The sequence below is a fragment of the Culex pipiens genome, chromosome 2, assembly GCF_016801865.2.
Source record: "Culex pipiens pallens isolate TS chromosome 2, TS_CPP_V2, whole genome shotgun sequence".
Classification (NCBI taxonomy): domain Eukaryota; kingdom Metazoa; phylum Arthropoda; class Insecta; order Diptera; family Culicidae; genus Culex; species Culex pipiens.
Window position 1 is genome coordinate 19,149,095 of NC_068938.1, and position 23,468 is coordinate 19,172,562.

Genomic DNA, 23,468 nt, shown 5'->3' on the forward strand with positions numbered 1-23,468 from the left:
CCCTTTTACTTTACTCTGAGCAAAAAAACAAAATCTGTCCTTTTAATTTTCGGCATTTCAAGATTGTGCATTTGTATCATTCAGTAAGAAAATTCAAATTATTTGATTTTTTTTCCGATAATTTAATTATAATTCTAATGCGTGCCCTTCTACAAGTTGCAACCAAACATTTCAAAGTGGCACTAACTTTTGTAAACGCGAACGTATCGCTTTCACTCAAGTGACAGTTCACATAAGGTGTGAGAGAGACACTTTTGGGTCCTCGACTTGGTTGAACGAGATGGTGATGGTCGAGGCACAAAGGCAATAATTACACATTAAAACTCTTGTTAAAGCTATATTTATTTCACTAAATGCAAAACGAAACAACAAGTTAAAATGGGCCGAGCTAAACGCGCTGGCTGCAGTTTTCTATAATTTTTTGATTGTAAAAACTAAATAAGAAAAAAGACGTTTTTTTGAAGAAAATTGCAAAACAACTTCAATGAATTCCAAATGCAGAAAATGCTGTCGGTAAAATGATGAATTTGGTATTTAAATGTTCATATGGTGAAACAACCTTTAGTAATATTTATAGGGCACATGCGAGCACATTCACTTTTGTGATCTTGATAAGGCCCCAATTTTTAACGTAATAAGTTTGTGATTCGGCACGTTGCTCGTATTTTGCGCTAAATAAGCTGATTATCAAGATTTTTAATTGGCAATATACAATTAAAACTTCTGTCAAGTTGCTATGCAATTTTCAAAACTCTCCGAAACCAGCACCGCTGTTCTGTCACGAAAAATGCCAACAAATCTAATTCTGCCAGAATTCGGCAAGAATTTAAAATTTTAAAGTTTCAAATCGCCTTTTTTAATTTACTCGACTCTATTTAAAACCACTATAATAAAAAAAACTTCGAATCTTTTTGTCGCATCATTTCTCGCCTCACCCCCGAAAAAAAAGACCTTTCGCGCAACCCTGCTGAAAAATTCAACTCACCCCGCCATCTGTCAAACGCAGCGAAAAACATGACTCATTTCAGGCTGTTCGCCCTGCGTCAAAATCGCTCCCCCTCTTTGATCCCGGACTCGAAACAGTTCGATTCATCAGTCATCACGCGAGCACGGCGGAAAGGAAAAATTCTCGCGTGTGGTGCGTTTTTTCAGAAAAAGGTGTGAAAATTTAAAAAAGTTCTAACTTGCTTGCGTTTTTCCTGCAGACTCGTCCAGCTGACTTGAAACCCTTTCCCGGCAGTAGAAAAAACTAGCCGGCCCCAAGATGATGTCCTTACCGGGATCGATCGCGTTCGACGAGTACGGCCGGCCCTTCATCATCCTGCGCGACCAGGAGAACCAGAAGCGGCTCACCGGCAACGAGGCCATCAAGGTAGGTTGAAATTGGGGCGGTTTTTTGAGTGGGTTTTTGGGACGTTGATTTATCACATGGTCCCAAAACATGACTTTTTTCCTTTCTTTGCGTAGGAAGATGTTTGCTTGGATGGCATCTGGAAGTTTCGTTGAATTTTGTGGTAGAAACTTCAGTTTTTGCATTAAAATTACTTAAATTGACTAGTTTGAGAGCATTTTCATCGATTTCACAAATTTTCACCAAGAATAACTGCTAATTTGGGTGGAAATCGCATTTTTTCCTCACAGCCGGATGGAATAATTACGACCTAACCTCACTTTTCATGGTTCTGTTATTTCTTGCTTAGGGCATCTCCACCGTGGGTGGTTAGTTATTGATGCTAGTGAGAAGTCTCAAATTAGTTTTTTTTTCCTTTCAGAGCCACATCACCGCCGGTCGGCAGATCGCCTCCACCATCCGTACGTCGCTCGGGCCGAAGGGCCTGGACAAGATGATGGTGTCCGGGGATGGCGAAGTAACGGTCACCAACGACGGTGCCACCATTCTGAAGCTGATGGACGTCGACCACGAGATTGGCAAGCTGATGGTGCAGCTGTCGCAGTCGCAGGACGACGAGATCGGTGACGGAACGACCGGGGTTGTGGTGTTGGCCGGTGCGCTGTTGGAACAGGCCGAGTCGCTGCTGGACCGAGGAATTCATCCGATTCGTATTGCCGATGGGTTCGAGCTGGCGGCGCAGTGCGCGATCAAGCATCTGGACTCGATCGCCAGTCCGTTCCCGATTTCGCTGGACAACAAGGAACCGTTGGTTCAGGTGGCGATGACGACTCTGGGCAGCAAGATCGTGAACAAGTGCCACCGGCAGATGGCGGAGATTGCCGTGGACGCGGTGCTGACCGTGGCCGATTTGGAGAAGAAGGACGTCAACTTTGAGCTGATCAAGCTGGAGTGCAAGGTGGGAGGTCGCATGGAGGACACTTGCCTGGTGAAGGGCGTCGTCGTGGACAAGACCATGTCGCACTCGCAGATGCCCAAAGTCTTGAAGGATGTCAAGCTGGCCATCCTGACCTGCCCGTTCGAGCCGCCGAAGCCCAAGACCAAGCATAAGCTCGATGTGACCTCGGCCGAGGACTACCGCAAGCTGCGCGAGTACGAGCAGGAAAAGTTCCTGAGCATGGTCAAGCAGGTCAAGGACGCTGGCGCAACCCTGGCCATCTGCCAGTGGGGATTCGACGACGAGGCGAACCATCTGCTGCTGCAGCAGGAACTGCCGGCCGTCCGCTGGGTCGGAGGTCCAGAAATCGAACTGATCGCCATCGCCACCGGCGGCAGAATCGTGCCCCGCTTCGAGGAACTCACCGCCGACAAGCTCGGCCAAGCCGGCGTCGTTCGCGAGCTCAGCTTCGGCACCACCAAGGACAAGATGCTGATCATCGAAGACTGCAAAAACACCCGCGCCGTCACCATCCTCATCCGCGGTGGCAACCAAATGATCACCGCCGAAGCCAAGCGCTCCATCCACGACGCCCTGTGCGTCGTCCGTTCCCTCATCAAGGACTCCCGCATAGTCTACGGTGGCGGAGCCGCCGAAATCAGCTGCTCCCTCGCCGTCGCCCGCGAGGCCGACCAACTCTCGACCCTGGAACAGTACGCGTTCCGCTCGTTCAGCGTCGCCCTGGAATCGGTCCCACTCGCCCTCGCCGAAAACAGTGGCCTGCTCCCGATCGAAACCCTGTCCGAGCTCAAGTCCCGCCAGGTCGCCGAAAACAGCACCACCCTCGGCGTCGACTGCATGCTCAGCGGCAACTCCGACATGAAGGAGCACCACGTGATCGAGTCGCTGCACTCCAAGAAGCAGCAGATTCTGCTCGCCACCCAGCTCGTCAAGATGATCCTCAAGATCGACGACGTCAGAACGCCCGCGGACAAATAATTTCGCGTCATTCTTCATTTGCATCGTATTTTTTTTGTGCTGCGCGCGCGCTTCGTTTCTCCTATTCCCGAGGAATCTAAGCAAATCTTAACATCTCTAATCTTCTTCTTTCATGCGCACCCAAAACTCTTTTCACCTAACAATAAACCCCATTAAGGAACGGTATGTAAGAGAGCAGCAAAAGCAGCAAAAAGAACAACATTATCCGTAAGATTCTCGTCGCAACAATGCATTACGCTAAAAGCTAGCTTTCCGAACGACCGTCAAGGATCGTAGGAGTTAAGTGCTTTATAAACTACACACTATTCGTTTACTTACTTACAAGCAAGGTTTAATAATAAAACTCAAACCCCATACTACACACACACATAGACGGGATTGTTTTGGTGAAGCGTGAAATGAAAGAAAGTCCCAGAAATTATAGTTATAAACTCTACCCTTAAAAAGTAAACTTCGATTCTTTTCCGCTCAGAGCATAATCGAGAATTTTACGATTTACTTTACCACGCCTTACTCGACTTGACCAAATGGCGTAAAATTTGATTTTTTATCAGTTTTACTGACATCCTAATTAAAACTGTTGTAGAAGAATTAGTTCAAAACGCCTAATATTTTTCGAGAACTTACAACTTGATGTGAGGAAATGGTAAAACTTGCCTTTGTTCAATCTCTCTGTTTGAAGTTCAAATTGTAATTTATAAAAATCGACCTTATATTTTTTTTTATTGTCGATAAAATTATTGAAAGAAAATTAAAAAACTATTTTCAAGGAAAGAAAAATTCCTCAAGCTATTTTTTTTATATTTACCGTTTTGTTTTAATGGTTTAGAAATAAGTCTACATTTTTTTAATTGTATTTATTCAGGAAGATTTACAGTCGCTACAGTATTTATTTATTTGGTGTTTTGTGCTTGATGTTTAGAATTGTAAATTATATTAGTTGAAAAGATTTGAAAATTTCAAGAAATTTTCTTATTTTAAAGCTAGTTTGGAGTTCAAAAAGACGCGCGGTAATTATTTGATTCCAAAATAACACAGCTCTTAATTTTCTGAATTCTTAAAAAAAATCTCAAGTTCTTGAATCCGAAAACTGTATTTTTTTAATTCTACAATTTCTGAAATTCTAAATTTCTACACAACTTCTTTAATTCTAAATTTCTAACAATCTTAAATTAAAAAAGAAATCTGAAATTCTTATGTTCTCAAATGTCTAAATACTAAAATTTTAGATTCATTTATTATAAAATGTATTTAAAAATTATATAATTCTTCTATTCTAAAATTCTAACCTCCTTAAATTATAAAAGTTAAGGCTGTGAAATGAAGAAATTCTTAAATTCATAATTTCTAAATCATTAAACAACGTTCTAAAATTAAAAAAAATATTGAATTTCTGAATTTATTTTTTGATTTTAAAGTTCTTAAATTCCACAACTCTAAAATTGTAAAAATGATACGTTTAAAAATAATTCTTTTTTTTTTAATTAATGAAGTTGTTGTCTTCTTATTTCAATATTGCCAAACTTACGATCCCAATTCTGAAACAATCTGATTGTTGAAATAAACGAACTTTGCTGTAATAAAAAATATAAAAAAATATATTGATGGTTCCCGTAGTTTTGAAGATACTAAAATGTCTGTAACAAAAATCTTGATGCAAAAGATCTGCTTGATGTGTAATTTCCAACATTCTAAAATTAATAAATTCTTAAGTTCTTAAATGTCAAAATTGTGACATTAATATGTTTTAAAATAAGAAAATTCTTTTATTCTAAAATCATAAAATTTTGAAAATTAAGAATTTCTAAATCTAACATTTTAAAATAACTAATTTTAATAATAATGAAAATAAGAAGTTCTGTAATTCATAAATTTTTATCAAATTTTAAATTAAAAATTTCTGATATTTATAAATTCTTAAATTCAAAAATTTTAAAATTGTAATTTTTTTTATATTTAAACAAGCTCTTCCCGGCAAACTTCGCTAGCCCTTGTTTGGTTTCCTGACGTTTCTTGCTTGTTTGCTAATTCAGCCTCCTGTGATCTAAGTTTGAGTTTAGGTAACTTTTCCCATACAATCCACAGATTTTCCGGAATCGGTTCCAGAATGGCCAAAGTTGTAACTTTTTGGCGTAAGAACCTTCCTTGGACTTATACGAACCCAACGCAACAAAGAGCACCTCGATCCGACGTTCCGTGTTGAATTGATTCGCGTTCGAACAAAACCGTCGAAATTTTTTATATATATAGAAAATGAAATTCTGAAAATGTGAAGTTTCTGAAATTGATAAATTCTTGAATTCTTAAATAACTAAACTCTTATAAAAAATCTCAAAATTCGTGAAATTTTAAATATTAAAATTGTTCAATTATTAAATTCCTGAATTCAAATATTTACACGTTTCAAAATTCTAGAATTTTTGGATTCTTAAAATTTTTCACTCTATCTTAAATTCAAATTTTTAATTAAAAATTTATGAAATTTATAAATTATTAAATTCAACAATTTGAAAATTGTTAAACTATAATATTTTTAAATAATGATATTCTGAAAATGTGAAATTTCTCAAATTAATAAATTCTTTAGTTCTTAAATTACTAAACTCTAAAAAAAAAAAATTTTAAAATTGTTCAATTAGTAAAATCCTGTACTCTTAAATTCTAATACTTTAAATATTCTAAAATTAAAAAATATTAGTTTCTGAATTTATTTTTTGATTCTAAAGTTCTTAAATTCCACGACTCTGAAATTGTAAAAATGATATGTTTTAAAATAATTCTTAATTTTTTTTCAATTCTTTAAATTTCAAAAATCTTAAATTCTATTATTCTAAATTTTCCACATTCTAAAATTATTTAATTCTCAAGAATCTTCAATTTTTAAATTCTTAATTTCTCAAATGTCAAAATTGTGATATTTATATGTTTTAAAATAATGAAATCATTTTATTTTAAAATTATAAAATTCTAAATTTCTAATATTTGAAAATTCTAACATTCTTAAATTTAGAAATAGTTAATTTTAATAATAATGAAATTGTGCAGTTCTGTAATTAATAAATTCTTAACAAATTTTAAATTAAAAATTTTCTGAAATTTATAAATAATTATTATTGAATTCCACATTTTCAAAATTGTTAAACTTCAATATTTTTTAATTGAAAAATTCTGAAAAAGTAAAATTTCTGAAATTAATGAATTCTTAAATTACTAAACTCTAAAAAAATCTTAAATTTTAAAAATTTTCAATTATAAAAATCCTTAACTCTTGAAACATATTTCAACATTCAACAATTTTAAGATCCTTCAAATCCTTATTTCATTGATTCGCTTTATCTTAAATTCCTAAATTCTTAAGTTCTTAAATCTTTAACTTCTTAAATCCATAAATTCCTAAATTCAAAAGTTCATAAAATTACCGCACTTCGTACTCGTTTATCTAAAGTCCTCTTCATCATTTCTTTTTGGACAACCGAATCATTTTTTGTTATTAAAGTTTAGGTCCCTGACCTTTTAAGGGCTTCAAAAATGCTCTAAAGTGATTGATTTTGTTTTGTAATCAAAGATAATGGACGCCAGTTGGGCCGAGCCGGGAATTAAGATTCTAAAATTATAAAATTTAAAAATTATTATATTACAAAGCTACAAAATATTAAAATTAAAAAAATCTTAAGTTCTCAATTTCTAAAATTCTTTAATTCTTCAAATCTAATTTTTGTGCTTATTTAATTCTTAAATTTTTAAGTTCCGAAATTCTTGAATGACAAATTTAAAAATGTTAGAATTTTCGATTTCTAACTCAAAAATTCCAACATTTTTAATTTTTTAGTTTCCAAAAAAACAAAAATTATTCAAATCTTGAAATACCAAAAAAAATAGATTCTAAAATTGGAATTTTACTGGTACTTTTGTTCCACACCCTCTCCGATTTCAATAAAACTTTGTAGATATGGTATTTTAGGCTTATAAAAGCCATTTTTGTATTCCGTAATTTATTAGTTACTGTACCTATTTATCTCGAAGCCGTTGCATCGTATCAGAAAGTGGTCAAAGACAGACTTGTAGGAAATTGGACGGGCTTTCTGAAAATACATAGAAAGAAAAATACACGCCATTTTCAAGAGATTTTCCGATTTTTGAGTTGAAAAGATAAATTCGTAGGTGATGTATCGATTTTTTTTCGCTCAATTTTTTTTAGGAAATGGCTTAACGTGAAGACTTCTATCATTGCCATGATTTTTCGTTCAAAGATATAAATTTTGCGTCGCTATCAATATTTTGACAAAATTCCTTCTACAAGTTGTTTAGAATAGTGCTCTACACATGCTGATACTTTTTGGTAACGATTATCCCATTCCTTGCGAAGTTATGGAAATCGTCATTAATCAATGATTGCCAACTAGGACGTCAATGATTGTTCCACAAAATTATATAAATTTTGAGACACATTTGATTTAGATGAAAAATTCCTTCAATGGCTTCAAGAAGGTATTTACCGGCACATGCTGATTCATTTTGGTGTTGAAATTAGTTAAATTGAATTTAGTAGAGAATATTTTAGAGTGATGATTAATTATCTCCGAAAATGATCACAGCTTCACCTTAAGATGTTACAAAAAAAAACAAAAAAACTCACGAAATATGCAGGATGGTATGTCTCTCCTAAAAAAAATAAAAATACAAAAGTCATTTACTAAAAAGGTTTTTTTAAAGTTGTTCTAAACTTCAAAATTTTCAAAAACCGATACAGTCCAGACTCGTTTATCCGAAGAGCAGGCTGCGGACGGAACTGTCACTTTTACACGGGACTCACACATACTATCAAACAAAACGTTTGTTAGTAAATGTGAGCTCTGTGTAAAGAGGGTGTAAAACTTAAAAGTGACTCCGTTCGTTTAACAACAGTTGGTGTCAAACCATCGGGGTTTCAGTGTATCTAACTAACGAAGGGTCGCGTAATGGACGTTGGTGGACGTCACTTTCATCGAATTATCGGATATCTGGCCTCTAAAAAGTGTATAAATAGCACTTAAGTGCTTGTAACTTATGATAGGGTAGTCAGATCTTCTTTATTTGAAATGAAAAAAATCTAAAATAGGACTTTAGAACCCTATTATTAATAATTTCTCAGTGCTGCTAACGCTTTCCTCAAACGTCAACAAACGCCTCTTTCGCAAACGCTCCTCCATGACAGCTCGCGCGTCAACCTGCCAAACGTCACTCGCGCTCCATCTCTTTCCATCCCACGCAACTCGCAAAGTCGTCGCCGTCGACCGTGTCATCAATCCGTCCGCAGCCTGCTCATTCGAAGGAAATTTTTCGTGTGATCGGGTCCGTGTCCGTTCGTTCGTGTGCGAGTTTTTGGTGGCCACTCCGTTTTGAAATCGAGACGTTTCGCGTGACATTTCCACGTTGATTCCCATTCGCAAGTGTTCCGGTTGAAGGTGACGACGTGGCGGAAGAAGTGGCCACCTCCAGCAGCGGATTCCCCGTTCTTTTTTCTGGGGGTGATTTTTCCTTTTCGTCGTCGGAGAACCGTTCCGGTGAGACGTGAGTTTGGTTTGTGGGGGGGCTCGTGAGCAAGTGAGCAAGAGTTTTGTGGCCCAAAGTGACACACCAGCTCGGAAGGAGAAGTTGTCTGTCAGAGTGTTGTTTCGAGGCTTGAACGAGCAAAAATAGTGAAATTTGTGCTGAAAGTGGCCGGAACAGGTTGGGGAATCGTTCCGGATCGGGTGGAATCGGTGCGGAAGGTGACCACGAAGAGAATTCCGAAGAAATTGCACGAAGAAATCATTGAGTTTCACAGCAAAATCTGTTTTCCCGTGACCAAACCTTCCGGAGGAAGAAAAACATCGAAAAACCAGTTTTGTGGGGACGTGGTCCGGAACTAGTGACAGCGCAACTTCCAGCAGGAAGCAGTGACCGGAAGCAACCACAACGCAAACACCTTTTAATTGTTTGGACGGCGAGGCTTGGCCAGACCAAAAGTGTCTGCCACCTTCTCCTCTTCCTTCTGGAACCTCCTTTCTCAAGTTTTTAATTTAGAATCCATTCACTAATTGGAATTGATTGCCAGTTGGAAAAATCTGACACCGTCCTCGTGACGTCAGGGCAGGTTCCGACGAAGTCGGAACGGCATCGACTTCAAGAAATTGGACCATAATTTGACCATTTGTATGAACCTCTCGAGTTGTCAAGTTGAGTTGAGGTCGAAGGAGAAGTGCCTTTATTTGGTAGTCGATTCGACCCCGCAAAGAGGAACGGTGGTGGCGACGAGTGAAAGTAAACAATAATGGGTCCGACGACGATGAGAGTGTCTCCTCTGGCTTTTTGGAGTTGGAAATTGGAATTGGAATCGCGTTTATTTTTTTTTGTGTCTGTCGTGGTTCCTCCGAAAATGAGCAGCAGTTCCACTTCAAGTAGGGTTTTTTTTTCATTTCTCTCCTCAATTCTCTGTTTGCGTTTTGCGAGCTGATGTTGTTGTTGGAAATATGGGCATGGCTTTTTTTTCGGTTGGATTGCTTTCCAATGAATTGTATTGTTTGGTTTGATAGGCATCAAGATTTCTTGTTGAATCCACAAAAGCCAAACTTTTGAGAAAAAAAAGCATGCTTGTTAAGTTCTCACTAAGCTATTTATTACTTTAAATCAGGTTAAAACGATTTATAGAAGATGTACCGTCAGTGGGGGTGACTATGGGTCGAAAAACGATACACCTCTCGTAATTACTTAATAACAAAAACAATTTAAATAACATCGAAAATCTTTCAACGTAGATTTGTTCTTAGATAGTTTACTAACATTTTCCCAAAATATGGTGGATTTTGATGAACACTACCTTAAATGCCAATAGTTTGAAAATTGACCCAATCTCACCCCTTAGAGGGGGTGACATTGGGTCAAATGAAACTAAAATGATGCTCAAATACAACGATATGGTAAAAACAAGTCATCCAACAGTGTTTCTTGTTCGAAGGAATCGTATTGACATGCTACAATGTTTGAAGTGGAGATTTTCAAACATTTGGGTAGTTTTCGAGCAATCCCAACAAAAAATTTAGAAAAATGATTTTTCAAGAGTTCATTTTTGGCCAAAAACGTACCTCAACTTTAGACAGCTGTCAAAATAACAGGATTTGCTCTAGGAACGAGATTTTTTCAGCGAAGTCATCTTAAGATGTCCCCTACACAACCCTTTTAACAGAATTCAGTTTCATTGAGAAGAATCTGAGAAATGGTAAAATCCGTAAAAAATCACTTTGACCCAATCTCACCCCCCAGACCCAATGTCACCCCCACTGACGGTAATTTAACGTCAAAATAATTATATGCCAACATTAGAAGCCGGAAGGAATTATATGGTTTTCCCCTATATCTACGAATCTGAAACCTCAAATATAAAAATCTTTTTTACAGAGAATCACAGACTAAAAGCTCTAATACTGGCAAAGCGATCCAATCCTGTTAAAATTGATTAATCCTATAATTTTCGATTTTTAAATTAAAAAAAAAGTAATTTTTAAGCTTTAGAACAGATATAAAAAAAAAAATTCTTAATTTCTAATAGACATAGAAAATAAAAAAAAAACAAAATATATTTAAAAAGAACAAATGTCATATTAAAAATAATAATACTTATTTTCAAAACATTAATCTAATCTAATGGAAGACAAGGCCAACCCACTGCCATGCATTAATCTCATGAGCCAGGTTTTATGAACGGATCATTGTATATTGCACAGCATCATCTAAGGAGGATGGAGGCGAGGACATACCGTACTAAAGCGCTTTAAAATATGTATAGTTATAATGTGTGCGTGTATGTGTGTTAAACCCCACCTGATTCCGTTACTTTTTTGCTCCGGGAATTGAACCGTGGAGTTTTTCAAACAAATACAAAATCTATTTTTTCATAAATTTCATGTAAAATAATACACAAATAAATACAATTCAAATGTAAAACATTCAAAATAATACCTTAAAAAAATCAAACGCCAAATATTCGGTAAAATCTAGAAAAAAGCTCAAGCTGTTTTTATTTACAAAGACAATTCAGAACTCCGTTTTTATACAAATTGTGATGGTATTAATTGTATGATATCTGCTTTTTGTTTATATAGGGTGATGTCCCTAATTTGGACCTAGTATCTATTTTGGACCTATTGAACAGAAAGTTTAAGATGTATAAATATAAAAAAAACGTTACTTAATCCACCTTTAGGTGGTTGGTGCCTTCCTCATATTCATAAAGTCAATACATTCAGTAAAAATAGCAACATTCCCCCTTAACATGTTTAACAAATCAACTTTATTACTCATTTCTTTTGATATGGTTCGCAGACCATCAATATTTCTGGCTCATCGGCAAGGTCTGATAAAAAAAACCTATCCAACGATAGTTCGCATGGAAGATTCAGACAATATTTTTATCACAATATCTGAAATCCAACCTCTAAAAAGTCTAACTAACGATGGGTCGCATGATGGACCCGGACATCATTTTTACTGAAATATCTGAGATCCGGCCTCCAAAAAGTGTATAAATAACACTTAAGTGCCAATAACTTTTGATAGGATTGTCAGATCCTTGATGTTTTAGGCTCATTTGAAAGGTCTTTCGATTATCTAACTAACGATGGGTCGCATGATGGACCCGGACATCATTTTTACTGAAATATCTGAGATCCGGCCTCCAAAAAGTGTATAAATAACAATTAAGTGCCAATAACTTTTGATAGGATTGTCAGATCCTTGATGTTTTAGGCTCATTTGAAAGGTCTTTTGATTATCTAACTAACGATGGGTCGCATGATGGACCCGGACATCATTTTTACTGAAATATCTGAGATCCGGCCTCCAAAAAGTGTATAAATAACACTTAAGTGCCAATAACTTTTGATAGGATTGTCAGATCCTTGATGTTTTAGATTATCTAACTAACGATGGGTCGCATGATGGACCCGGACATCATTTTTACTGAAATATCTGAGATCCGGCCTCCAAAAAGTGTATAAATAACACTTAAGTGCTATTAACTTTTGATAGGGTTATCAGATCTTCAATGTTTTGGGCTCATTGGAAAGGTCTTTTTAATACCTTTCTGAAAATGTATAACATGACAGGATTTCTCACAAAAACCACCCTTTTTACAATCTTCCGGACATACGCCAAAATCGTTTTTTTAGCATAACTTTTGAAGTACTTAACTAAACTTGCTGATTTTAAATAGAGACCTATGGGACCCCAAGACGGATCGAATGAGACTAATACGGTCTAAATCCGTTCATCCAGTCCGGAGATATTCGAGTGACAATTTTTTTGTCCACCCACCTACACACATCCACACAGACATTTGCTCAGAACATGATTCTGAGTCGATAGGTATACGTGAAGGTGGGTCTACGATGTCAAATTAAGAAGTTCATTTTTCGAGTGATTTTTTAGCCTTTCCTCAGTAAGGTGAGGAAGGCAAAACATTTTGAGATAATTTCCCATTCAATTATTAAAAAGGCAATTTACTAAAAAAAATAATAATATCGACACAAATTATTTTTGGAGTATTGGAAAGGGGCCATCCATAACCAGCGTGGTTTATTGATGATCCCAAAGGAAAATTACATGTTTTATGAAAATTCTAAAAAAAAAATTATGAGAAATTGTAGATTTTGTTTAATAAAATGAGCAATTTTACAAAGTTTCATATGCCTAATTTAATCAAAATAAAATTACAAAATTAAAAATTATAAACATTGTTTATTTAATTTACCTAAGAATTACCCAACATTCCTGACAAATAGTTTTGCAAATTGAAAAACTCCCGTTATATTATTATTTTTTCAAATGTTAAATTAATTGATGTACTGGCAACCCTGCATCAACTTATAAGTACTTAAGTGAAATGTATAAAACTTTTAAAGGCCGCTGACGAGTGGTTCTCTACGATTTCGCAAATTGAAAAGATCAGGTAATGTCACAAAAGCTTTTTTTTTAACATGTTAAATCGGTCCAGACTCGATTATCCGAAGATGATTGTTGTATGGGACTTCGGATAATCGAATTACGAACAAAATTTTTGTTTTCGTTTTTTTCTTTTTAAATATTTTTTAACGTAACACCCCATTTTAGTCAAATTTTAGTGCATTTTTTCAATATTTCGTCTCAAGAAAAATATTTTTTTTGTGGTTCGAATATCCTAAGTGATTTGTTTCCAAGGCCTTCGGATAATCACTGTACTGTACTGTACTTTCATTTTCATCGATTCGTTCGTGTATCTCAAGCCGCCATTATACTACCGCAATCAAACAAACAAACAAATCCAGGCAAACAATCAAAGCAGACAAACTGTCCAAAAGTGCGAGTTTGTTTGCGGTAGTGTAACAGCTCCTTTAGAAACTAAAAATAAAAAAAAATATATTTATCTAAAAATAGCTATAACTAAAAAAAGGCATCATAAAATTTTTAAAAATCTTTTTGGTTGAAATTTTGCTTTAAAAATAGTTTTTGTCCAAATTTTCGATATTTGTCATTTTTTTCTTCAAAATATCATATCAAAACATATGAAAAAATATTTTTTCTATAATACGTAATTTCGGAATTTGAGTCCTAAAAACTTAAATAAAAAATAGGATTTTTTTCCGTGTACCATTTTTTTCCGAAATATTCTAATCATAATCTACAACTTTGCCGAAGAAAACAAATCGATCAGAAAATCCCTCAAGATACAGAATTTCACACATTTACATACTCATTTTATATGACCAACCCCCAAAATTGTAAATTGTATGGAGACTTCTATGCAAAGTGCCTTCTTTTGACATAGGGATGCATGGATAAAGTTTCATCCAAATAAAAAAATACAAAGAAAATTCGATTTGCGAAATTGGCGATAACACATAAAAAAAAATTGTATAGCTTTTCAAAACCGTTTAACTGTTCTTAACATTTAATCGTTTTATTTTGTAATTTTCTAGGATAGACATTTTCTGATAAGTTAACTGGCATCCCTGGTTTCAAATATTGGCACTTTTAACATTTTATAAAAATCGCGAAATTGATTCATGTGCGTTTCGTTTTGAATAATATTTGGAAACCTGTTTAATATCTTTACTGAATATAGTTTATTTTTTGAATAAATTTAGATTCCTCTTTATATTTTCGATAGTTATGAAAATATAAAGGCTCATTTTCAATCTTCAGTTTGTTTAATTTGGATTCATTTTAGGAATTTTAAATAAGAATTGATTATTGCATGAAATGCACTAAATGAAAACGTTGTCAACCGCTCACATTGCACTTTTTTTTTTACTTTTCAACGTGTGATTCACAAAAAGACACAACAAATAAACATTGACCTTCGAATTCCTCACAACCACAGAAAGCATTCGCGCAACGCTGCTGGACAGCTGCTGAATTCCAGACATTCTTTTTCGAATAATTTAGTGGTGGGTTTGTTCAAAAGCAGCTTATAGGAAGTGATTTTTGTAGTGAAACTAAAAGTTCAATTTACTTTTTTCCCAACAGAAGATCATCCAACTCAAGCTAAAATCATATGTAGTGCGTCGTAATCGCCAGATTCAATTGTAGTGGCACTCCAACAGTGCATTTGAAGCTAAAAAAAGAAGCAAAAATCAAATAAATTCAAAGTGTTGCATTTCTCAGCCAAGTGTAGATAAACGTGTGTGCGTTCGTGTGTTTGTGTGCCAGCCTCAGTTGGATAGCACGACTTCGACACTGATAGCAGAGCACTGAAGCGTGGAGAGCGAGAGCGAGAGAGAGACAGCAGCTGAAGGAGCAACGAGCAGAAGATGAATGCCTCCGATCATGGGTAAGTGTGTCATCTGATCGTACTCTACTCCCTCTCTGAACTATCAATTGCCATCGTCAAGCTAAACACTGTGTCGTCAGCGTTGTCGTCGGAAGAAGGAAGGGAAAGAAGAAGGAGAAGATGAAGTTATGTTTGGAATGGCCTTCGCGAAGGCATCAATTGATTCGCTTGCTGTCTCTCACTCTGATGGTGATAAACTTTTGGACGGGAATCAAGGGAAACGCCTTTTAATTTGGTTTAATTGAAGTGATGAGTTTGAGAGAAGTGCTGCTTGAGATAGCGTTTTGACTGTCCAATATGAAATAGCTTAGATTTTTTCATTGGATTGAAATACGAAGGTAAAAAAAATAATTCTAAAAATAAAAAAAACAAAACCTTGTAAAATTACCTCCAAAATTCACTATAGAATTAAACTTTTTTATGTTTCGGAAAGTGTTGGTAACATTAGATCTAAATGAGTGTTTTTTCCGAATTTATTCATTCTGAATTTTTGCCTTACTGGATCTGACAAACTCCCTTGCCTCAACAAACTAATGGTCAGGATCAAATTAACTTTACAAAGTTATAAACCTCAACTGGCTATTAACGAAAAAAAAAAATTAATGGTTTGACAGTTTATCTACCTACATAACTCTTATAAAACTGTAAACTGGTGCGTTTGAAACGGTATGTCCACGCATCCTTCTTCCACTGTAGATTCTGTGAAATGTGATTCATTCTCAGAATCCTCTCTGCGATAAAGACGCAAACAATCCAGTTTTTTACCTAATTCTTTTCTTTGGTGTCAGATGAATGTTTAGAATGTTCCCTTTACGAAACTGACCTGTAAATCCGGATTTGGTCAATGTGGCCACTGTGAATCTGCCACAACCGAAAAAAGACCTTTTTGAGGCCCCAGCCTTGACAACCTGTTTCCCCGGAAAATTTCTGCCAATTTGGTTGCTTCTGGATGCATTCAACAGCCAATCTACGGTCATGCCAATGTTCACTGACCTATTTTGGACACGCTGGAACCGGTTACCGGCGGCCGCTTGGGGACACTTTCGGAAAATGCAAGAAACCATATCATCCGACCTATCAAACTTCGTGAAATTGAGAGATGTGACAATCTACGGTCATGCCGTTGTTCCCAGACCCATCCTGGCCACTCTGGAACCGGTTACCGGTGGCCGCTTGGGGACACTTTCGGAATATGAGAGAAACCATATCATCCGACCTATCAAACTTCGTGAAATTGAAAAATATTACACTCTACGGTCATGCCGTTGTTCTTCGACCCATTCTGGCCACTCTGGAACCGGTTACCGGTGGTCGCATGGGGACACTTTCGGAATATGAGAGAAACCATATCATCCGACCTATCAAACTTCATAAAATTAAAAGATATGATAATCTACGGTCATGCCAATGTTCACTGACCTATTTTGGACACGCTGGAACCGGTTACCGGCGGCCTCTTGGGGACACTTTCGGAATATGCAAGAAACCATATCATCCGACCTATCAAACTTCGTGAAATTAAGAGATATGACAATCTACGGCCATGTCGTTGTTTGCTAACCCATCCTGGACACTTTGGAACCGATTACCGGTGGCCCCTTGGGGACACTTTCGGAATATGAGAGAATTTATATCATCCGACCAATCAAACTTCATGAAATTGAAAGATATGACAATCTACGGTCGTGCCGTTGTTTGCTGAAGCATCCTGGCCACTCTGGAACCGGTTAACGGTGGCCGCTTAGGGACACTTCCGGAATATGATAGAAACCATATCATCCGACCTATCAAACTTCATGAAATTTAAAGATATGACAATCTACGTTCATGCCGTTGTTCTCTGACTTATCCTGACCACTCTGGAATAGGCTTGAGGACACTTTTGGAATATGAGAGATCTTTTTTAAAAATTATTCTTGAATTCCGCTATGCATAAAGTACGAATCAATTTCATATTATGTACCAACCTTTGCTTGGCAACGCCAATTTTAAAAGCAAAATTTTAAGATGCGATGTCTGTATGTGAAGATCAATACTGTACGTGTTTTATGTATTACTTCTTGTAGGTACCACATCCTATTGAAAAGTTTTTGATTGAAAGTATAACTTTTGCCCAATACCATGGCCACAGCAGAAGAAGATGCTCCTATCACCACACGAACAAGCTTGAAGAAGTTTCTCCTTTTTTCGAAAGGATGATAGAGTCTTGTATCGATTCGTCCGAATCAACGAAACATAATCCAATCCGCTTTAACGTACCACATTTTCATAACAACAAAAACATTACGCTTACGATTATCGAAGAGAGCGGGGCCACCGAGGGACAAGCGTGGAGTTCATCACAAAACATTGGATTTTTGTTGTTGTTGAGACAGGTCCAGAAAGAGTGCGGCACAGACTGGCCATCATATGCTGCCAAAGTCGGATCGATTACGCCTCGCCTCCGTTGTTCTTCCGAGGAAATGCCCCATTTTTTGTGCCATTTTTTGTTGTTGTGCCTTTTCGTTTTTGCTGGCAGTCTTTTGTTTTTCGATTCTTTCCAGTTCAACGGTGCAGCACGTACGGTTTAGGGTGACCAATTTTCCAATTTTTCAATTGAAACATTTTTTAAACAAAATTGGTAAAATTTCAAATAAAGTCAAATTCAACCTAAAACTTTCAGAAAAAAATAAACAAATTTGAAAATATCACCCTAACGCACACATGTTCCAACGAACGATTCTCAAATACAAAGCCAGGTCAACAACAGCAACAACAAAAAAACAAAAGGATATCCCCAGGACCGGAGCTCAAATTCGCCGGAAGCTTTAATTTAAGCGTGAACCATATTTAGCAAGGAGCTGCCACTGCTGTCGCAGTGGAGGCTTTTCCAGCAGTCCTTTCTGCGATGGAATTTTTACACAAAGTTACGCGATTTACTGCTCCTTTGGGAGTGTGTCCCCAATATCGAAGGAGGGGGTCGAGGAATCCAAGCCAGTTTATGTGAATTATTATTTGGCTTTTGTTTCTGGATGTGTGTTCAAAGGCATAAATTGATTTTGAAAACCATTTTGCGAACCTAAAATACATTTCAGCGAGGGCAAAGCAGGAAGAATTAATCGAGAAAACTGACGAAAATCAGTGGCAATGCGAAAAGCTGAAAATTGCAGTCGTAAATTTTCCCCCTGCCCAATGATGGTGATATTTTCGGAGGTCTGCGAAAATGAACGGTTCTCCGGTTTGGTCTTTATGGAGAATTCATGGGATTTGAACATTTCAAGCATCGTTACACTTGAAATCGAATTTTGTTTTTGATTGAGTTACATTTTTGCGAACATTCATTCCTTTTCAACCAATTTTTGATCTTAAAAAGCATTGAAAAGAAGAACTCTTAAAATTTAATTAAGTTCTAAGGTTGGAAATGTGATTTGTTTTATGTGACTTTGCCAATATTTTTAAAAATATTTTTTTTTGATTTTTGATTTTTGGGTGTTTTTGAAACCGCCTTGAGTTAGGGATATTAAAAAAAACACCCAACCCGGGCAGACGGTAATAACAAAATTCATGCCATTTCAATAACAAATACTGTTAAAATAACAGGAAATGTTATGGAATATTCCTGGAAAATCCATTTTTACATAAGAGTTTAATAACAGTGTTTGTTATCATAACAAAATTTGTTATTGGTCTGATATTGGTTGGAAGCCAAAACAACTTGGGAATAACATTTTTTGTTATGAAAGAATACCTCCAACTGATATTGGGATGATCGAATTAGTTGTTAATGTAACAAAAAATAATAACAAAGATTTGTTCGAAGAATAACTAAAAATGTTATTAATCTGTTATTACAATAACAATCCAATAACAAAAAAATCATTAAGACGAATAACAAATCTTGTTATAAATAGAATAAAATGTTATTGGCGTAGTATTTTTCAATATCCAAAAATGTTATTCCTAAGTTATTTCCGTCTGCTCGGGAAAAAGCAAAAACTAAAAATTTGGTTTTATGCCTCTAAGCATTTTCAACAAAAAAATAAATAAATGAAATTGGTATCGTGCTAAAGTAGAAAATGCAACTAAAAACAAGCAAATAATTGAAAAAGTGACTGTAAAAACACGAGGATACTAGATAGGCAAAAGTTACTGATAGGAGGTGGTAGAGTAAGCCAAATACTAACATCAAATCATAAAAATATAAAACAACAGAATTAATGTTTTTTGTAGAACAAATGTTGCTCAAAATAAGCTGAACAAATTTGGGCAATTGAGGGTTAAAATTTTTTACCAAAATATTGTTTTTGTAACTTTGATGTATTGCAGAGAGTTTGCCATTTTCTTTTAGTAATTTTATTTATTTAGCTTGAAAATATTTAATTTACAGTCAAATTATCTAAAATTACTGGTGTACTTCATTTGACATTTTTCTCCTTTTAAAATGTAAGTCGTAAGTCGTTAAAAAAATCTCAAATATTTTTTTCTTAACGTTGACAAAATTTCACACGGGTTCAACATTTTAACATTTAAAATCGGATGAATATTTTCTAAGATATCATCGTTTGAAAATTGATGACCTTATGGGTTTGCTTATGGAAAATATTAGTTTATGTAACAAGTTTTAAAACTAAGATCTTTTCAGCACGAGTCGTACATTTATACACCGAGGTTTACCGAGTTGGATAAATACGACGACTGCTGAAAAAAAACAAGTTTTGTAATGAGTTCCATACAACATTTTTTGAAATTTGGAAAAACACCCAAATCAAAACAATGTTGAAAAGTTTTACTTTTCAAAACAAGTACTGAAAAGTTCAACTTGCCAGCATTTGTTCAGAAAAGTGTTTCTATTCGATTTTGTTATTTTTATTAGAGTAAAGTAGGCTATTTCGCCTTTCGAGAATGACAGGAAAAGTGAGTAGTTTCACGACAGAATTGCAAAAACTCGCTTTTCGTTTTTAAAATCCTTGCAGCGCTATATCTCAGCAACCAAAGTTTGGATCAACATTGTACAGAAATGAAAGTTGTAGAGAATTTGCTCAGCTTTTCATTTTTTCAGAAATGGACAAATATGGACAACTTTTGAGTATACAATTTAAAAAAAAAATTCTGAAAACTTAAAAATGGCTTTAACACGAAAACGCACTGTTTGTTGCACATTTAAAAAAAAAATAATACTACAACCAAAAGTAATATTTGGATTTTGCTTGGTTAAATTTCCGATACTTAAAAAAAACCCCTTTTTTAAAATTCAAAAAAAAAAAACTAAACATATCGACAGAATTGAATTTTTGCGATAAAAAAATTATTTCAGAATTTGCAAATTTGTTTCCTTGTACCTTTGTTGTCAATTGTCCACGCTCCATACAAAAAAGTTTTTTTTTGTATGGAAAATTGTCCACGAGGGGGGGTTGAGATTTCCAAAAAAGTCTCCACGTGGTTTGTGGATGGTTCCTTAATAGAATGAAACTTTTGTGAGTCTTTTGAAAGAAAATAACATAAAACTTTTATAATCAACGTTAAAAAAGGTTTTCCACTTTTAAAATCTGGTCGAAAATGTAAAATGAAGGAAAAAAATTTAATTATATTTTTTTTATCAAAAAAAAAAAAAAACAATCAGAAGAGTTTCCAAAAGTTTTTTTTTTAACATTGGAAACCGGAAAAAAGTGTTTGAGATATCGTTAAATTAAATGAGCATTTCCATTTTTTAAAAGGACCTATAAACTATTGTCTTTCATATGTTTATAGGACCTATTCAAAAATAACTCTAGATTTTATACACAGCAAAAAAAACAGATGGTTATATTCATCAGGGAATGGAGATAGATTTTACGTCAAAAATCTAGTTAAGTCTAGTAAAGTTGCAGAGAGAAAATTGAAGGAAAAAACAAACACAGTTTTTCTCAGCTTTTTCAAAAATATTAGTTTCAGGGTCGTCTTTCATTCATGAATTTATTTTTAAATAATCAAAAATGTAAAATAAAAATCGAAAATTATAACCTATAAGTCCAAAACAATGCATTTTATTTAAAAACGACAGTATTTTCTATATTTTTTTTTTTTATAAATTACAGATTGTTATTCACCCATTTTGGTTGAATATTACCTCTTTTTTGAGTAACATTACCTAAAAAATGTTTAAAAATGTGAACCTGATGAATATTCATCAGAAACTGGTGAAAATTCATCATTTTCTGATGTAATATTACACATTTTTTTTGGACGCGAAATCTGTCATCATTTCCTGATGAATATTACCATAATTTTTTTCTGTGTATGATTGGGAAAATCTAGAGAACTACTCCAATAGATTTATGCATAATTCTTAAACTATCTAAAGACTTCTGAACAACTATAAAATGGACTGACCTTATTCTTCTTGTATAGTTTTAATTAGGATTTTTATACAAACCACCCTGGGCCTTGTAAAGTCAAGGGGCATGATTTGATCCTAGTGCATTAGTTAAAATTTGGGAAACATTCTTTTTTATAAGCACTATGGACACCACTTCATGCTACGAGAACTCGCTTTGTCGCAGCCCCAGGGCTTAAGCGTTGACCGATAAGCTGTCTTCGTGAACTAGGTAGTTCTCCGATAGTGAAAATATCACAATTGCACAAGACACCGTTGCTCCTGTGACTTTTTCACTATCACAATGTGGGATTTAGGTGGGACTTTAGGATAGTACAATTGATTTGTTGCTTAGCATTAGCATTTAATATAAATCTGTATGCTTTCCACATCTATTTGATGATAAATTTAGTTGTAATTGTTAAGTTAGAGTAATGCTGTCAATAAACTTTGATTGATGTAGAATACAAGGCATTCTTTTATGTCAAATTGTCCATAGAGTCTCGATCAATCAATAATGTAATGATATCGGACAAAATTCGTTGATCTGTTGAACTAACGGTTTTCAGATTATGGTTGTATTGACCATTGTTGCGAATCGAGGAACTACGGATCTTTTGACGTAAATGATCATTTCTTTTTAAAATCGCGATTTCTATCCTATTTGTATATCAGTTCATAAATTTTTATTGTTTTTGATAGAAGTAGTACTGCAACAGTTAAAGGAACGTTTAGTTTTGAACATTAAGTTGAGAGGATTTTAGATTAAAGGTTAGATTTTCAATCCCCCTGGGCCTTGTAAAGTCAAGGGGCATGATTTGATCCTAGTGCATTAGTTAAAATTTGGGTATACATTCTTTTTTATAAGCACTATGGACACCACTTCATGCTACGAGAACTCGCTTTGTCGCAGCCCCAGGGCTTAAGCGTTGACCGATAAGCTGTCTTCGTGAACTAGGTAGTTCTCCGATAGTGAAAATATCACAATTGCACAAGACACCGCTGCTTCTGTGACTTTTTCACTATCACAATGTGGGATTTAGGTGGGACTTCAGGATAGTACAATTCTCGAGTTTTTTTTTGAAAAGGTCCTATAAACAAAATTTTCACTTTTTGCTTTTTGGGTGTTTTTGAATACCCCTGACTCAAAGCGGTTCTAAAAACACCCAAAATGCAAAAATTAAAAATTTTGTTTATAGGACCTTTTCAAAAAAAACTCGAGAATTGATTTGTTGCTTAGCATTAGCATTTAAAATAAATCTGTATGCTTTCCAAATCTATTTGATGATAAATTTAGTTGCAATTGTTAAATGAGAGTAATGCTGTCAATAACCTTTGATTGATGTAGAATACTAGGCATTCGTTTATGTCAAATTGTTCATAGAGTCTCGATCAATCAATAATGTAATGATATCGGACAAAATTCGTTGATCTGTTGAACTAACGGTTTTCGGATTATGGTTGTATCGACCATTGTTGCGAATCGAGGAACTACGGATCTTTTGACGTAAATGGTCATTTCTTTTTCAAATCGCGATTTCTATCCTATTTGTATATCAGTTCACAATTTTTATTGTTTTTTGATAGAAGTAGTATTACAACAGTTAAAGGAACGTTTAGTTTTGAACATTAAGTTTAGAGGATTTTAGATTAAAATTTATATTTTCAATCCAAAGTAGTTAGCAAATGAATATTTAGACTTAAATGAATAATTGAATAAGTTGGACTTATGAATAACACACAACTGTACATTTATTCTGGAGTCAGATCCATACAGCGTCAGTGTTTATTTGGTCGAAGTGTACTAATTCATTGGCAGATCTGATTCTAGTTGTAATGTACGACAAGACTACTGACGGACGTGACAGGACGAGGGCCCAGTTTAGAGGTTTCAACATCAACGATGTGCGGCTGGACCACCCTCCCAAAAAAAAAAAAAAAAAAAAAAAAAAAAAAAGGTTAGATTTTCAATCCAAAGTAGTTAGCAAATGAATATTTGGACTTAAATGAATAATTGAATAAGTTG

General features: G+C 35.1%; 2 protein-coding genes across 7 annotated transcripts in view; both read left to right on the top strand.

Annotated features, from left to right (window-relative positions):
- The first annotated feature begins 1,055 nt into the window (after positions 1 to 1,055).
- On the top strand, positions 1,056 to 3,658 carry LOC120432440 (T-complex protein 1 subunit epsilon). Its single transcript, XM_039597658.2, has 3 exons — positions 1,056 to 1,138; positions 1,206 to 1,372; positions 1,773 to 3,658. Exons 2-3 carry the CDS (start codon positions 1,265 to 1,267, stop codon positions 3,285 to 3,287), a joined length of 1,623 nt encoding a protein of 540 aa, XP_039453592.1. The 5' UTR covers positions 1,056 to 1,138; positions 1,206 to 1,264; the 3' UTR covers positions 3,288 to 3,658.
- A 4,908-nt stretch (positions 3,659 to 8,566) lies between these two features.
- Positions 8,567 to 23,468, top strand: part of LOC120432427 (AP-1 complex subunit gamma-1) — a 67,381-nt gene continuing 52,479 nt past the window's right edge. For 2 of the 6 annotated variants that reach the window (XM_039597634.2, XM_039597636.2), the window contains exon 1: positions 14,945 to 15,111. In XM_039597634.2, coding sequence (XP_039453568.1) covers positions 15,092 to 15,111 — 20 coding nt within the window. In that variant the 5' untranslated portion in view covers positions 14,945 to 15,091. Of the gene's footprint in view, positions 8,838 to 14,807; positions 15,112 to 23,468 lie in introns of those variants that run through there. The other 4 variants (XM_039597632.2, XM_039597635.2, XM_039597637.2 and 1 more) reach the window with 4 other exon arrangements.

What these genes read in the sequence shown, in the direction of transcription:
- LOC120432440 (XM_039597658.2), top strand. Translation starts at nt 1,265, where the DNA reads ATGATGTCCTTACCGGGATCGATCGCGTTCGACGAGTACGGCCGGCCC. An exon ending in CCGGCAACGAGGCCATCAAG is followed by an intron (nt 1,373 to 1,772) that starts GTAGGTTGAAAT and finishes TTTTCCTTTCAG; the next exon opens with AGCCACATCACCGCCGGTCG.